Source organism: Lutra lutra, chromosome 15 (assembly GCF_902655055.1).
Source record: "Lutra lutra chromosome 15, mLutLut1.2, whole genome shotgun sequence".
Lineage (NCBI taxonomy): Eukaryota > Metazoa > Chordata > Mammalia > Carnivora > Mustelidae > Lutra > Lutra lutra.
The window spans coordinates 5235235-5250746 of NC_062292.1; the positions used below are offsets into that span (position 1 = coordinate 5235235).

The 15512-nt window shown below is 57.3% G+C and overlaps 1 protein-coding gene across 2 annotated transcripts in view; it reads left to right on the forward strand.

The window, feature by feature from the left end:
- The window catches only part of CD247 (CD247 molecule), a 68724-nt gene extending 53792 nt beyond the window's left edge, over nt 1-14932 (forward strand). The window contains exons 2-8 of one of the 2 annotated variants that reach the window (XM_047705531.1): nt 8008-8111; nt 9261-9323; nt 9812-9892; nt 11300-11335; nt 12286-12342; nt 13278-13319; nt 14429-14932. In XM_047705531.1, coding sequence (XP_047561487.1) covers nt 8008-8111; nt 9261-9323; nt 9812-9892; nt 11300-11335; nt 12286-12342; nt 13278-13319; nt 14429-14494 — 449 coding nt within the window. In that variant the 3' untranslated portion in view covers nt 14495-14932. The remainder of the gene's footprint in view (nt 1-8007; nt 8112-9260; nt 9324-9811; nt 9893-11299; nt 11336-12285; nt 12343-13277; nt 13320-14428) is intronic. The other variant, XM_047705532.1, reaches the window with a different exon arrangement.
- The last annotated feature ends 580 nt before the right edge of the window (nt 14933-15512 follow it).

The window sequence follows — 15512 nt, forward strand, 5'->3', positions numbered from 1 at the left end:
ACTGTCAGGACTGAATGAGGAAACTCCCACCTGCTTCAACCAGTGGTTGTCATCGTTACTCGGGGCGTCTATCTTCCCTACAGCGGTGAAAGTTCGTTGCTCCATGAAAGGGAGCAAACCCCTCGCAGGGGTGGTCTGGCGCCTCTGGTGCTGTGGTCAATGAGCTGGGCACCACCCCCAGCACAGGCACCCCCAGACTGCTGCCACAGCCTTCCTGAACACACATGACTTCCTGTTTTCTAAACTCTCTGCCTGCAATGTCATCTCCAGTCATGTCGGGGCCTGGGGGTGAGGCTGGGCTGCAGCAGGGCCTGGGGCTCAAGGTTCAGGCTGCAGGAGGCTGGGTCAGGCGGCTCAGAACCCGGCTGATCTTACCTGCACTGTGGTCTTTATGAGGAATATTGATGCCACGAGTGCCTGTATACTGAGAGCTTACCCTGTGAGGTAGCTGTGACGTGATCCCATTAGAGACACAGATGGTTAAGCGCCAGAGCCAAGACTTGTGCTCAAGCCCTCTACCTTCGAAGGATTGGTTTTTGCTGTGATGCCCAAGTGTTTCCTATTAAGGGGGAAACCAGCTGGACATGGGTGAGATTTTAAAGGCTGCCTTATAGGCATGGGATAGTCTGTGTTCTTTGTGATTCTGAAAGCAGAGCTAGGACCAAAGCTGTTTTTGAACAACTCTGAAAATGTGAGCTTTCCACCAGTGACTGCTGAGTGGTGAGTACCCTGTCACCCAGGGTATTCAAGCAGAGGCTGAGGGTATCAGAGGAGAAATGCCTACAGAAGGTGGGAGGCCCTCTGGAGAACTCAAATTCTAGAAGCACCAGGATAAAGTGGAAAGACAAGGGAATTCACGTCAGATGCACGTGGGAACTTTCCTGCTTCAACTTCCTTGTCCGCAAGATAGAGTTTGTAGTAATTTTGTCCATGCCCTGAAGAGCTGTTCTGAGGATTCAACCATATAACGCGAGGGCAAGTCTACACTGAGTGCAGGTGTGAGTTATGTTGTTAACCTTTCCCGAGGCCAGGAGAGCTCAGAAACGCCCCCCTGTCTCGAGCTCCCAAGCACTTCATGGATCTTCGTTATCTGATTTTATCCTCATACACTTGAAAGGTGGGTGTCTTCATGGTGAGCAGGGGAGCCGAGCAGGTTCTGTCCCCCGCCTTGGCAGGAGTGAGAGGTGGGGAGGCCTGGTCCACTCCTGCGGCTGCTTGGCCTTGCAAGGCCTCTGTGGTAGCAGAGAAGACCCCGAGACTCGGCTCAGCGCCCCTTATCTCCATGCATCTGCACAACTACCCGGGAGGTCAGTCTTCTCAGCCCTCTGGCAGGTGCGGGAACTGAAGTTCAGAGAGGTCAAGAAAGCAACCCCCAAACACAGAGCCAGGAGGAGGCCGATTCAGAACTGGAATCTTCGTCTTTCTGGCTCCAAGGCCTATGATCTTTCCTCTTCTCAAGTGGCCTCATGGGGAGGAGAAATCAAGTGAAACCAAAATGTATCACTTATGCTTTCCAGGGCTTGCTGGGGCAAGGGCACCAGACATGAAACGCCCCTAAGCTGCGGGGACCACCTGCGAAAACCTGGCAAACAGTGAGGTGTGTGAGCTTAGGGCTGGGTGAGAACTCTGGGTCCTGCACAGGTGAGTCTCTCCCCCCGCCCCACCCCCAGGCAGAGAGGCAGGAAAAGTCCCAGGAACCCCACCCAGCTCTGAGGAAGTTACTTTTCTCCTTTGGTCTCGGTTTATACCAGAGTTGCTTAGGCCCCATAAGAGCGCCCTGCCGACATTCTGTATCTCACAGAATCGAGCTCCATCAGGCACAGGAAGCAATTTTAAAAGTACAGATTGGCGGCCACCTGGGTGGCTCAGTTGCTTAGGCCACTATCTGGGCTCAGGTCATGATCCCTGAGTCCTGGAACCGAGTCCCGCATGGGGCTCCCAGCTCCTCAGGGGGTCTGCTTCTCCCTCTGACCTTCTCCCCTCCATGCTCTCTCTCTCAAATAAATAAAATCTTTTAAAAAAATGTACAAATTGGGGTTCAAGTGCGAGGGACCCTTACCAGTTGGAAGAGAGGGAGCCCGGCAGTCCCTCTGCTCCCAAACGGGGTCGGGGGGAAGAGAGGAAGTTGGCTGGGGGGCGACCAGCAGGAGTGTGTGCTCCCAGCTTTCTCGTGGCCAAACTGGGCGGACTGAGACCTGCTTTTCCTGTTCTCAGAAGCTCATGGTCCAACTGGGACACAATACAATTCAAACACACCTCATCCAAAGAAATGAGACTCTGTAAGGGCAAGTGCCTCCCCCAGGCTGCCCTCTGCCCTCCCCCCAACCCCCACAATATTCCTGTGAATGGTCAGTGCCAGGAAACTTCCTGATCTGGCGGCTTTTGTAGAGACAACAGGGTGTAGAGAGCCGGCTGGGCTCGCGCTCACTAATGAGACTCATAACGTTTTTAGATGCCGGGGGGCTGTGGGTACAGAGACTCTGTGATCCCTCTCCGTTGCCATGGAGTCTCCTCTGGGCGTCTCACGTAGCCTGTTCCAGGTACCGTGCTACGGGGCAGGCAGACTCCAGCTTATTAGGCTTCAAGTAAAAAACATTGTGGCACGACGGGTGGGGGTCTTCAGAGCAGGAAGGTGCTCCCTGAGCTCCCATGAAGCGGGGCGGGGTGGGGGGGTCGTCGGGGGGTGGGCAGCATCTGGGGCTGGGTGGGGACTGGAGGCCAGAGCCCAGGGTACATCGTCCACTCACTGCACGTGGCCGCGGGAAGACTGTGCGTGTCAGGGGCGGGAGCCTGAGACAACACCGGGTCATCGAGGCGCTCGTCCGGGAGATGGTTTTCGTCGCACTGGGCGTGAGCACTAGACGGGACTCTACGGAAGGCTGTTCATGCAGGATCCTGAGCCTGAGGCCCCCCTGCCCCCCACCAGGACCATGTGCTGGGGAGGGAGGCCCTCTCTCTGCTGAGACCCCTCACCCTGCCCCCCCCCCACCCAAGACTGTGCAGGGTAATATCCTGGCCGCTGGGACCTGGGGTGGCATAAAGGTTTTCCCTCCAGGTGAGATCAGCAGGTTTCCTACCAGCATGATATGAAGACCCCTGTGAAGAGAAGGAGAACTCTGCAGATGGTGACCGACACCGTCCCACATGCTGGCCGCCCACCACAGTCCTCTGCATGTGTCCCAGGGTCTGGTCTGTGGGAGGGGAGGGACGAGAGTCCGGCTTCCCACTTCAGCTGGGCCCTGGCGGTCCTGAGCTACACCGTGTTGGTGACGGGGATTGTCGTAAGCATCTGGGGCAGTGACCTCCTGGCTGTGGACAAGGTCAGGCTCCGGGCCAGGCTCCCCCTCTCAGCCTCCCCCAGCGTTCTAATCTTGTGTCCAGTACTGGGACTACGTGAGTGAGCAAGGCAGGCTCTTCCAAGGCTTTGGCTTGTTTTTCTGCCAGGTGTCATCGTGCTTGTGTTTTACCCAGAACACCTAGAATCCCCTAAAATATCACTGCCCGCCATCAGCCTGGCCCCCAGGTGGACGGCCTGATCACCTGGGAGCTTGCCTAACACCTAGATGTGCTTCCCACGTCTGGAGCCCACCTGGACTTCAGTTTCCACATTTGCCATATGTCTGTCCAGATGCAAGGGTCTGGCGCGCGGGTCCCCCGTTAGGCCTGGAAAATAGGGTCTCCTTATTTTCCAGATTTGCTGAGTGTGCCTTGGGCAGGGGGCCAGAGAATGGCCTGTGGAGGTCCAGGTTGGATGGAAAAAAGGCTCAGGGGGTCAGATCCTACCTCAGCTCTCCTGCTTTGCAAATAGGGCTTGTCGCCCTCCTCCTGGTGACCATCACGTCTGGGCCTGCGCTCGGAGGCTATTGTTAGGTTGTCTTTGCTCTCGTCAACACAACTCCTCTGATAGGAAGGCAGCATTTTCTAAATGGGAAATCATGTGACTGCTCAGAATACCTCCCCCTCATCAAATGCCCCCCGGTTTAACGGTGAGGTCAGGATCTGGTTAGCCGTGTGGCTTCGAACACCCAGAAGTTAGACACATCAGCGTCTCTCGTCCTACCTAGTTGAAAAGTTCTTGATGAAATTTGACCCTTTCTTCCTAAAAAAAAAAAAAAAAAAAGAAGAAGAAAAAAAAGAAAGAAAAAGAAAAAAATGTTTTGGTGGTGATTTGGGGGTGGGGGGACAATTACGGTGACAACAACAGCTGACCTGGAGCACTCATGACGCGTGGGGTTGGGCACCTGCAGGCCTCACTACTGCCTAGTGAGACACAGACGGCGTTAGCTCCGTCTTCCGGATGTGAGAAGATGTGAGACGTGACTTTCTTGTAGGGTATGTGTGTGCGAGGCTGCACCTATGTGATGTTGCCCCTTCCCAAATCTCAACCCTGGAGACCCCCTGGCCCAGGCTCCAGCCCAGACCTAGTCAGCGAGAAACAGGGGGAGATGGGAGCGGGCAGCCACGACGGAGAGTCTGAGTGAGACCCTCAGTCAGTTTCTGGACCCTTGCTCAGACCCTGGGTTCTCCTGGGTGCTGTGGACCTGGGGCAGAGGCCAGGAACCGTGAGAGAAAACAATCATAGCTGTAGAGAAAAGCAGCCACCATCCCCCATGTTAAATACCCACCTTCCTTCGCGACCGGATGTAATGAGGCTACGAGAAGGTGTGCGAGGGGCTCAGGGAAGGAGGCAAACAGCTCTCTGCCCTGGCGATGAGGGTGCAGGGAAGAAGCTAGAACCAGGGAGCCAGTGTATCTACCTCATGCCTTTGAAGGGGCATCCTGGAGAACTCTCTGCTGTTCGAGGGAAGCCCCTCAACCCAGTGGAAGCCATGGCCTTAGCCCCACAAAGGCAGGGACTCAGAAGACCTTACCCACCTCTTGGACGTCACTGTTCTTCTGGAAGAAATGGTCAAAAACATCTACCAATATATTTTTTTATTTTATTTTCATCACACCCTTAAGGTAGATCTGATTACCAACCATTTTACAGATGAAGAAACTGAGGCCCAGAGAGGTGAGGTGACTTGTCCAAGACCACACAGCTACTCAGTGGCAAGGGAGGGACTAGAACCCAGCTGACACCCGCTCCAGGGCTCCTTCTCTTCCAGCATTCCCTGGCACTGAGCAGGTGCCCAAGAAGTAGTTAATCAGTTACCTCATTGAATTAGTCCTGGGTCCCTGTGGAACTCTCCGTGTGACCACTGCCTTCCGCAGGCCCATCGCTCCCAGCACAAGCACAGCTGGACTGCGTGGATGGCTGATCCCTACCCCAGGAAATATGTTGCGGTTAATATCCTCTCCTCGGCCAAACCACACACAGCGGACTTGTCATGGGCCATAAAATCATGTTGCTCTTTAAAAAGAAAGAAAGAAAACCTGTCCCTGTTACTAATCTCTGGGGGAGGCAACCAGTCTCCTCCCCCACCGCGCTGGCTCTGCACAACACGAAGAAATATTTCTTCTCATTTGTTCTAAATTTACTGTCCAGTAATTTTTCTGTTCTCATTTTATGTGACAGGCGGCTGAGCGACTTTCTCCCAGCCTTTTCTCTGAATCTCAACCACCCCAATAAATTGCTGACACCTCTTCTCCATTCCTAAAAGAAAAAAAATCACCCCAGCGTTGGTGGCCTTTGTCAGGGGGTGGCCTGCCTCCTAGGGGGTTTGGACCCTTACCTGTGATCAGTGGGGGTCCTGTGGGTCTGCCTCAGGGCCAGAGGGCAGGCCAACTTTGCATCTTTGCTGAAAACTACAGGATATCTAATGAATGGCTCCCCTGCACCCCTGTGCTCAAAGCGCGGCCATTGGTCTCCAGCCCTTCAGCCTGTACAGCCTAGGAGGAGGGGAATCTCAGAATCTGGCGAGTTATGCGAGTTATGCTTGTGGGGTGCTTTGTGGGGGTCAGAATCAGCTATTGAATCCCCAGGGGCGAAGGTGGGGGGATAAGAGTCTCACCGCTGGGGGCGCCTGGGTGGCTCAGTGGGTTAAAGCCGCTGCCTTCCGCTCGGGTCATGATCCCAGGGTCCTGGGATCGAGCCCCGCATCGGGCTCTCTGCTCAGCAGGGAGCCTGCTTCCCTTCCTCTCTCTCTCTGCCTGCCTCTCTGCCTACTTGTGATCTGTCTGTCAAATAAATCTTTAAAAAAAAAAAAAAGAGTCTCACCGCTGAGGGAAGGGGTTGAGCAATGGGGAGCTGGAAGAGGAGGGAGCTCGAAGTGGGTTGGAAAGTTCTGGAGAGCTCAAAGAGAGGCAGAAGAGGCGGTGTGGGGGAGGCATGGGGGAGCTGGGCCTGGGCTGGTGGCTGCCGGAAGCTTACGAAGAGATCAGCCACCAGGGACCCAAGAGGTCCTGAATCAGGGTGGGAGTAGAACGTTTGAGATTGGGATTCAGGGACGTTAGAGGTGGAACCCAGGGGGGCAGCCTGGGATCACCTGCTCCCATAGTGCAGGTGGAGGGGGGGTAGATGCCCAAAGGCTGCTCCTGGAGAAGGGTGGGCAGAGCGGGGCCCAGGGCAGGAAAGCGAAGCGAGGGGGGTTCACTGCCTGCCAGAGTCCTGGGGACAGCCTCCGGCTTGCTGCTGACCAAGCTGACAAAGGGGTCCTCTGTGTTTCTACGCGGGGCTGTTGGGAGGATCTGGTAAGTTATTCCATTAAAGGGGTGTCGGACACATAGTAAACACTGAAGAAACGTTAGTTCTCACCCTTCTTAATGGAAGAGGCGACTGAAAGAGGGTGAATACTTTGCCCTGAGTCAACCCACGGAGGCGCGCGGCATCCACTCCCACGGCCGCGGCGGAGGGCTGCAGGTGGCCACCAGGGGGCACCCTGGCCTTGGGAGACGCCGCCAGGGCGGGCCGACCCGGGCCCGCTCAGCGGAGGCCGGTGCTAGGACGGTTTGCAGGCTGAGTTGCTGCACACATCCCCAGCAGGAAGTACAATCTAAAATCCACGCCTTCTCACTCGCAGTGCCGTGAGCTTTCAAACAAACGTGCTCTGATTTAACCAGAACATTTACCATACGGCCTTCCCCACTCCCTTTGCACAGTAATGCCAGCGCCCGCTAGATGTGCGCTGCTGGTTTGACAAGGGTTAATACGGCTGTGAGGACTCGGGGTTCATCTGCAAACTGGGCAGGAGCAAGCTAGATGGAGTTCTGAGCTACATTTTGTAGGATGCATCAGACTTTACCAGATGGCAGAGTTGCAAGGAGAGAGAGGGAGAGAATATGTAGAGGGAACAGTGCATGCAAAGGCACAGAGGCAGAGTCTGGAAGAGCAAGGTGTGTCCCGGGAATTTTAAGTACGGGAGGGAAGGGAGTGGGCAGGGACAGCTGAAGCTGAGGCCGTGGGGCTGGGACCAGTAAGCAGGGAGACTGCCAGGTTCGGGCGGGGAGGGGGCTCCCCAAATACACCTTTGTCTATTGCTCAGGAGACCTTTTGGGCCCAGCCCCACACCCCACCGCCCTGAGCGGGAGACCCTACTCAGCGCCTGGCACTGAGGAAACTGCGAGTCAGGAGGGGAGAGTTAACCCAAATTCTCACGGTCCTAATTACTGATATTATTCAAACATCAGTCCTGTTATCTGCCTGCGAGTGGGCCTTAGGGAGCTACATACCCTAATTCAGGTGGGGTCATTCATCCAGACATGGGCGTTTTATTAGGGCGTGGTTCATGTGGGAGGTCGCAAACAGCTGGGCTCCAGTGGGCCCAAGGCACCATCCTGTGTGCACTGGACGGCTTCACCTTCCACCTAGTTTCTGTTTCTTTCCGGTCTTCCCAGGATCTGAGGCCCCACCAAGCATCACGACTGGCTGTTAGCGGAGGCTGGGTTTTCCCCAGAGCTGGTCCAAGGGTACAGGAGGAAAGTTGTGGTTAGAAGGGGTAGGGAATGGATCTAGTCACCCCACTTGCCAGGATTTCCTGGCCTAGTCAGTCCTGGGGCCACCTTGGGATGGTGGGCACGTGTGCTGTCACCCTGGGCCTGGCTGATCAGTCTCATCTCTTGGCACAGGGGCACAGAGCTTCGGCCTGCTGGACCCCAAACTGTGCTACCTGCTGGACGGAATCCTCCTCATCTATGGTGTCATTATCACTGCCCTGTTCCTGAGAGAAAAGGTGGGTACCACGGGCCTTGGGGAGCAGGCGTGGGCTCCCCTGCTTCGTGCATGTCCGGAAGGGCCTTAGTGTTGGCAAGTCTCAAGCACGGGTAGGGCCTGGAGCTTGGTGTCCATGGCAGAGCAGGGACCAGCCAAGATCGCAGCTTGGGTGGCTGGGGAAGGGGGCGGGGTGGTCTCTGCCACAGCCCTGCGGTGGCGTGGGAGGATAGTGGGAAGCTGGGTGTCCTCCTGAGGAGCCATACAGATGAGCAAACATCAGAGCATCCCAGGGCCAGGCTACCGCCAGCAGGAAAGGGGCTTATGTCTCAGACAACCGAGAGCGGGAGGTGGGGCACCCACGGTGTGTTCCCAGGCTCTGCTGTCCCGCTGCTGATGGAGGTGGAAGTAACCTGTCTCTGGAAACCTCGGGGTCCCTATCAGTGCACGTGAGGGGGACCCAGAGCATGGGTTTTCAGCTGGTGCCTATGGAGCCTGAATTTCTTGAAAGGTCTGGACTGGGTGGGCCACGGTGCCCGCAGCAGGTGGGACGTAGCTCTGTCCCTGAGACCACTTTGGTCCTCGCGCCTACTGCCCTTTAGGACGGCAGACTTCGGCAAAAGTCTTCATTTGTAGAACAGTCTTACCTACTCATTTTCTTTTTAAAAGTGTGAGCAGGGGTGCCTGGGTGGCTCAGTGGGTTAAGCCACTGCCTTTGGCTCAGGTCATGATCTCAGGGTCCTGGGATCGAGGCCCAGGCTCCCTGCTCAGTGGGGAGCCTGCTTCTCCACCCCCCCACCCCCCCCCCCCCCGCCTACTTGTGATCTCTGTCAAATAAATAAAATCTTTTTAAAAACATAAGTAAATAAAAATAAAAGTGTGAGCAGAGCTGTCCTAGATGACCTCTCGGGGGGCTTCCAGGGCTGTGCCCCCGTAGGATCTCGCTGTTTCTCTCCCTCGGGCGGCGGGAACAGCGCCGAGGGCGAGGCTCCGTGCGCCTCGGCCGGTCCTCAAGGACACTAAGCTGGAGCGACATGGCGACGCACGAGGTCTCGAGAGGAGTGGGGGCCCCGTGCAGCCACCGCCCACCTCGGAGTCAAGGCGTGGGGTGTCACACGGCGCAGCGCCCAGGCGGGGAGCGGGGCTCTAACCCGGCCACCCTCTCTCCCAGTTCCAGTTCTGCAGGAGAGCGGCTGCCCCCGAGGACCCGCAGGGCCCCAACCAGCTCTACAACGTAAGTCCTCCTCGTCCCACCCCCCCGGATTTTCTAGATCGCACGCGGCGCAGGAACCGTCCCGGCCGCGCGGGGGTGCGAGCGTGAGCGTCCTCCCGCGGATGCGGATGCGCATGCGCGGCGCCCGGCTCCGGAGCCCTTCTAACCCTCCTGCCCCCGGCTGGCCGGGCCCCTGCAGGTGGGGAGGGGTCAGTCGGCCTCCAGGGTAGGAGGGAGCAGATTCCCTCTCCCTGTACAGTGGGACTTGGGTCGGATCCATTTACACACGCACACGCGCGCACGCACACACACGCACAGGACTCAGGGCGCTGCATGTTCTCTGAGATGCCCTGTGAGAGGCTGGTCCCCAGCTGGCCCCCAGCTTTCACCCAGACCGCAGTCCCTGCTCCTTTCTGTGAGAGCCACCACCCAGAGGGGACTCCCCCTCCAGCGGTCCAGTCCTCCTGAGGGTGTCTTTCCTGGCTCTGAGGCTTTCCTGTCTGTTGTAGGAGCTCAATTTAAGAGGAAGAGAGGAGTATGAGGTTTTGGACAAGAGACGACGCCTGGACCCCGAGATGGGAGGAAAACAGGTAGGGTATTCCTCTGTCTGCCTGTGAGTGTGAGTGAGTGTGAGTGTGCCAGCGGGCGTGCTGAGGACAGTCAGGAGAGGCCTCCTGGGAGCCAGCACACTCTATCAGCACAGTCCGTCCTAACACGCAAGGGGCCTAGGGCCCGAGGACCGCCGGAGCCCCAACTGCTTCCACCCCCTCCTCTTCCTTCCCCGGACTCCATTCTGCATCGGGAGGGACCTCCCACACGGGAACATGGCACTTGGCCCTTGCGACCAAGCACCACCCACCTCCTCTTAAACTGCTTGGCCACCCTGAGATGCAGGCCCCCAAAAGGACAGATCTGGTGAAGAGGTCCATGCAGGAAGGGCCCAAGACCGTTGGACACGGAATTCTGGGCACAAGGTATCCCTTGGAGCAAGGTCCAGCTCCAGGCTCCTAGTGGCTCTGTTCTCTTGCCTGTGAACTCTGCACCCTGGGGGGAGGGGAGGCTGGACGAGGCCAGGGCAGGGTCCTCTTATAAATAGGGTTCAGGGGTGCCTGGGCAGCTCAGGCAAGTTAAGCGTCTGACTTTTTGGTTCAGGTCATGATCTCGGGGTCCTGGGATGGAGCCTGTTGTTGGGCTCCCCAGTCAGCGGGGAGTCTGGTCCTCCCTCTCCCTCTGCCCTTCTCCCATTCATGTTCTCTCCATCTCTCTCAATTAAACAAATAAAAACTTAAAAAAAAAAAAAAGCAGGGTTCAGCCCAAAAGCCCAGACTGCCCAGGTTTTAGGACACTGCTGCCTGACAGTACCCAGTGGCCCTTGATGTTTCTGGCCACACCTGTCGCCCCAGCCCCACACTGTCCGAGCCCTGCCCTGGGCCGGGCATGTTGTTGCTAGAGCCAACGGGCGGGGAGGAGACACTGACAGTTTCCTTGGTCCCTGCCGTCCAGCCTCAGCTCGCCTCTCCTCTTTTTACTTAGATGAGGAGGGGTGAAGGGGGGGTTGGGGGTCACTAGGGCTTGCTGGGCAGTGACTGGCCCTGCTCTAAGTGAGGGTACTTGGCACCTTTTGTTTGAAGCCACTTGTGACATGTTTGGCACTGTCTCTGCAAGGGGACACAAACGGGCTATTAGCAGAAACCCCAGAGGCCAGCCCTGGGCAAACTGGGCTGAGGAGGCCCTCGGGGGTGGGGGGTGGTGGTGGTGGTGGTTGTGAATCCAGTGTGCCCGGGAGCGCGTGTGTGCGTGCTAAGAAGTAGGAGCCCCAGTAGAGCTGTGAGGGTAGGGGTGGCGGGGGCAGGGCTGTAGGAGGGAGCAGGGCCGGGGACGGGGGGCAGGCAGGGGTGGCCCAGGGTATGAGGAGAGGGGTGGCAGGAAGGGTGCTACTATTGTCCTGGCCTGGAGCCCTGTCTCTCCACCCCTAACCTGCCCCTTGTCTTTCCCAGCAGAGGAAGAGGAATCCTCAGGAAGTCGTGTACAATGTGAGTACAGGTGGACGTTGGAGGGAGGGCTCTGGGTGGAGGCATTGCTCCCTGCCCTGCGTCTTTGCCTCACTTGACCTTCACCTTCCTGTGCCACGGGACTCATCTGCTTGCTGCCTGCAGGGCTGGATGTTCGAAGGACACCCCCTTCCCCTGCTTTCTCCCCTTCCATACCTGGGTCTGCTGGTGGTGGTGCTGGGGGGCAGCAAGGTCGGGCTGGGCAAGAAGGGGGGCGGCAAGCCCCTCAGAGGGGCTCCTGCTCCCAGAGGCCAGAGTCTGTTCCTGAGTGTCACCTCTTGTTGGAAGGTCAGCTCGCCACCTGGGTGTGGATCTGGTTGTGGTTTTCAGGCTGTTGATCTGGGGGTGCCCTGAAGGGGACGGTTGCAGGTAACCTCCTGGGGAGAGAGGCACCTCTTCTTCCTTCCTGCATATGGGGGAGGCACTGCCCATGGCCTTGGACATATAAAGAGACACGTAGCTCAGATAGATGGTGCTGGCGACTCCGGGTGAGCCCTTGCACTGTCCCCGTTCATGTGCTTCGGCTAGAACTCCACATTTCATCTTCAAACCTAGGTTGAGCTTCTCAGTTCAGTGCCAAAGGGCTGGCCGCTCAGAGAATGTCCCAAAGGGGGTGCCTGGTGGCTCAGATGGTTGAGTGTCTGCCTTCCACTTGGGTCGTGATGCCAGGGCCCCGGGGTCCCGGGACCCAGTTCCACGTCGGCCTCCCTGCTCAGCGGGGAGCCTGCTTCTCCCACTGCCTGCTGAAAAGAATGTTCCAAAGGGTGAGGAGCTGGTTGTGGACAGAGAGGCTTGTGAGAATAAGGACCGGAGCTTTGACTGTGGGAGCTCCCTGCCAGGTAGGAAGCTGAGAGGCTTCCTCTTGTGCGGGAGCCCACTGTTTTCTGCATTAGTTAGTAAACTCAGTGTCCCACGCCCTCTGCTTTTTCCAGGCGCTGCAGAAAGACAAGATGGCGGAGGCCTACAGTGAGATTGGGATAAAAGGCGAGGTGAGTGCTGATTCCCAAGGTTTGGCTCAGGGTGGAGAGGCCCCCAGGGAGGGAGGGAGTCCCTCCTCACCTTCTAGAGGTCCCTGCTGTAGGCCTCCGTCCGAGTATCACCAACAGAACGCCTTGTGGTAGCAGTCAGGGGCAAAGCGTAACCCAGCTCTTCCCCACTCGACGGCACCTAAGGCAGTGGGGGAAGGTGATGTTCTTTCAGGAACCAAGTCTAGATCCCAAGACGCACTAAGCTTTGTAAAAAGCAAGGCGGATCTGTCACCATCAGTAATCACCAAGTGCTTACTGTGTGCCACGCTGGGTTCAGAGCTTAGGTCTCTGAGACTCAGGGCAAAATGAAAATGCAGGGCCCCTTATTTCTAAAAGATTAAGAATTTCTGAATGATGAGAGCGGAGTGCTGACCCCTCCCTAGTAGGTGCTGCGTAGGTCACGTGTCCCCAAAGCAGGTCTGGTCAGTGCTTTACCAGGTAGGCGGTCTCACGTAATCCCCACAATAACCCAGGGAGAACCACGGGAGGTGAACCGACTTGCCCGAGGTCGCTTAGCTAGTAACTAGGGGAGCCCAGCGTGAGGGGACTCTGCAGCCAGAGCTGCTCCCACCGCGTAGTTGTCTCTCCCAGTGAGCACTGAAGAGTAGCCAGGAACTCTGCGAGCGGCAGGCAACATGGCCAGCTCCCATGCAGCCCGGATTCTAGGACTCTTGATGTCTCTGAGCACGTGAGTGGGGACCAGCAAACCTGGGCCCCATTGAAGCCAGTACTCACCTTACCTGCCGAGTGAGGTCTGACAAGCCGCCTGCGGACCCTTCTCCCCGCCGCCTGGGAAACAGTCAGTCATCTCTGACTCTCTGGGGGCCCTGAGAGTTGGGACCTTGAGTCGGAGGCTGTGCTGATTGACTGTCTGCCCTTTTGGTTCCTTCTCGCAGAACCAGCGTCGGAGAGGGAAGGGGCACGATGGCCTTTACCAGGTAAGCTGCCTCTGGTCTGTGCTGCGGGCACCCCCTCCCTGCCTGGTGCTGTCTAATCAGGGGCAAGTCTAGACTCCCCTGTTTTGCTTGCTGGTGGCACCCAGCTCTTGCCATCAGCTGGCCAGGGCGAAAACCACAAGTCCCAATTCACGTTCTAGGGCCACATCTGCCAGGAAGGCCCTGGGGCATGGCTGGGATTCAGCCATCCAAGCATAGGACTTGGTTCCAACCAGGAGACCATGGGAGCCCCCAGGCACTGGCCACAGAAAAGCAGCAGCTGCCCAGAGGGCTGATGTAGGCAGAAGACACCTGCCTCTTCCCCCACTGCTCTGGGCCCTTGAAAGAAACCTTGCTCTGCCTTGTATCCTCAGACCTAATAAGTTGGGTGGGTGGGTGGGAAAACTGAAGGGGGAGAAAATCAAGAGAAATAATAACTTTAAAATGGAGATGTTATAGTCGGGTGCCTGGTTTATGCAAATTAGTGTGAAAAATTATGCAAACCAAGGACACCCAGCCTACTTCTTTAAAATATAATCCCCATCGGGTTCTTATTTGGCTACTTCTGGCTCCCCTGGGCTCTTCAGAGCTTGCTTGAGTGACTCCAACGTGTCAGGCCGCCCAGCTTGCCTGAGTTTAGAATGATGTCAAGGGGCCCTCAGAATGTTCCTGAGTATGGCAGTTTTGATATGTCTTCTGGACCAGGGAGAGCTGTTCCAGTGGGATTGGGACCAGCTTGCCTGCCCCACCCCCCAACAAAGAGCATAAGTGTAGTAGGGTGATGTGGGAAGGAGGCTGGGGGGAGAGGGCTGAGGTCAGGGGGCCACTGTCTCCCCGTGACAAGTCCTGGCTTCCTGGAGGCCCAGGTATGAGGGACAGCAAACACTATGGAGCAAACCTGATTCCAGCTCAGTGTTCAGGGATGGGGGTGCTTCCCTTCCTCTTGGGTCCAACAGAAAGAAGTTCTAGGCCCACGCACAGGGCAGAGAGTGCGTCTCTCCTGCAGCCCTCTGGGAGGCACGAGGGGCTCATTCTACTAGTTGACCTCTAGATAGGTTTGTGCCCGTGCGGAGCTCCTGACCCACTTTTCTTTTCTGATTTGCTTTCACCAGGGGCTCAGCACGGCCACCAAGGACACCTATGATGCCCTCCACATGCAGAACCTGCCTCCTCGCTAACAGCACCAACCACAAGCCAGACCCGCGGACACCCAGATTGTTAAAGACACAGGATAAAGCATTTATAACCCAGTTCACGCCCAGTTCACCTCCAAAGTATTCCCTCTTAAGAACTGGATGCTTTGCATTGTTAACATTTGGACATATCCAAATCCAGACCATCATCCCTGGACTCTGGAGGGCAGTGTGCTCCACCAGCGTCATAGCCCATCCTTGAGGAGTCCGTTGTGAGGGCAGCACATTTTGGGGGTTTCTGTGTGGGGGCGTCTTCCGGTGCACTGGGGACGGACTCCTCTCCTGGAGACCCCGGGCTCCTCCTCACAGCCGTGTTCTGTCCATGTTTTGTCAATTCCCCAGAGAAACCCCAAATGTTAGCACATATCCCAATAGCTTTTATTGTTCGGGATTTGAGTGGCTTTGCTCCTGCTGTAAATTTGGCTTCTGTCGTCAACCTGTGCCTTCATTTCAAGGTCACTTGTCACTGGGGCAAAGGGGCTGTTGCGTCTCCCCGTGAAAGGCCTGGGCAGAGGGGGAGAGGACCGGTGCGGGGGGGCGCGTTCAAGTTGGCTGAAGCAGGGGCGCAGGGCAGCGGCGACGGAGGCTCCGTGAGAGCAGGGAGGGCTGCGGGGCAGAGAGGACGGGCCCCCCTCAGTCAAGCGTACACCCCCTTTATCGAAACAGCATTTGTGGGCTGCGCACTCGGGACCGGACGACGATGAACAGGCCCTGCACGCCCTCACGGAGCTCTCAGCCTCCCGCGGGGGCCGTGAGCTCTGAACTGACCGGCCTTAAGGCACATGGTCGGTGCCACTGCGGAGTGCGAACGGCGGGGCGAGGGAAGGGGGCGCGCGCACACCCCTTCCAGGGACCCGTTCACTTCCTGGCGTCCCTGTGAAGGCCTCCGCAGCCGGCACAGCGCGCCGCACCCCTGCAGAGACCCGAGGGCTGCGGCAGGCGGGAGTCGCCTCGGCCGCCTTCCGGGGTCGCCTGCGCCGCCTGCTGGGATCGCCTCGGCCCC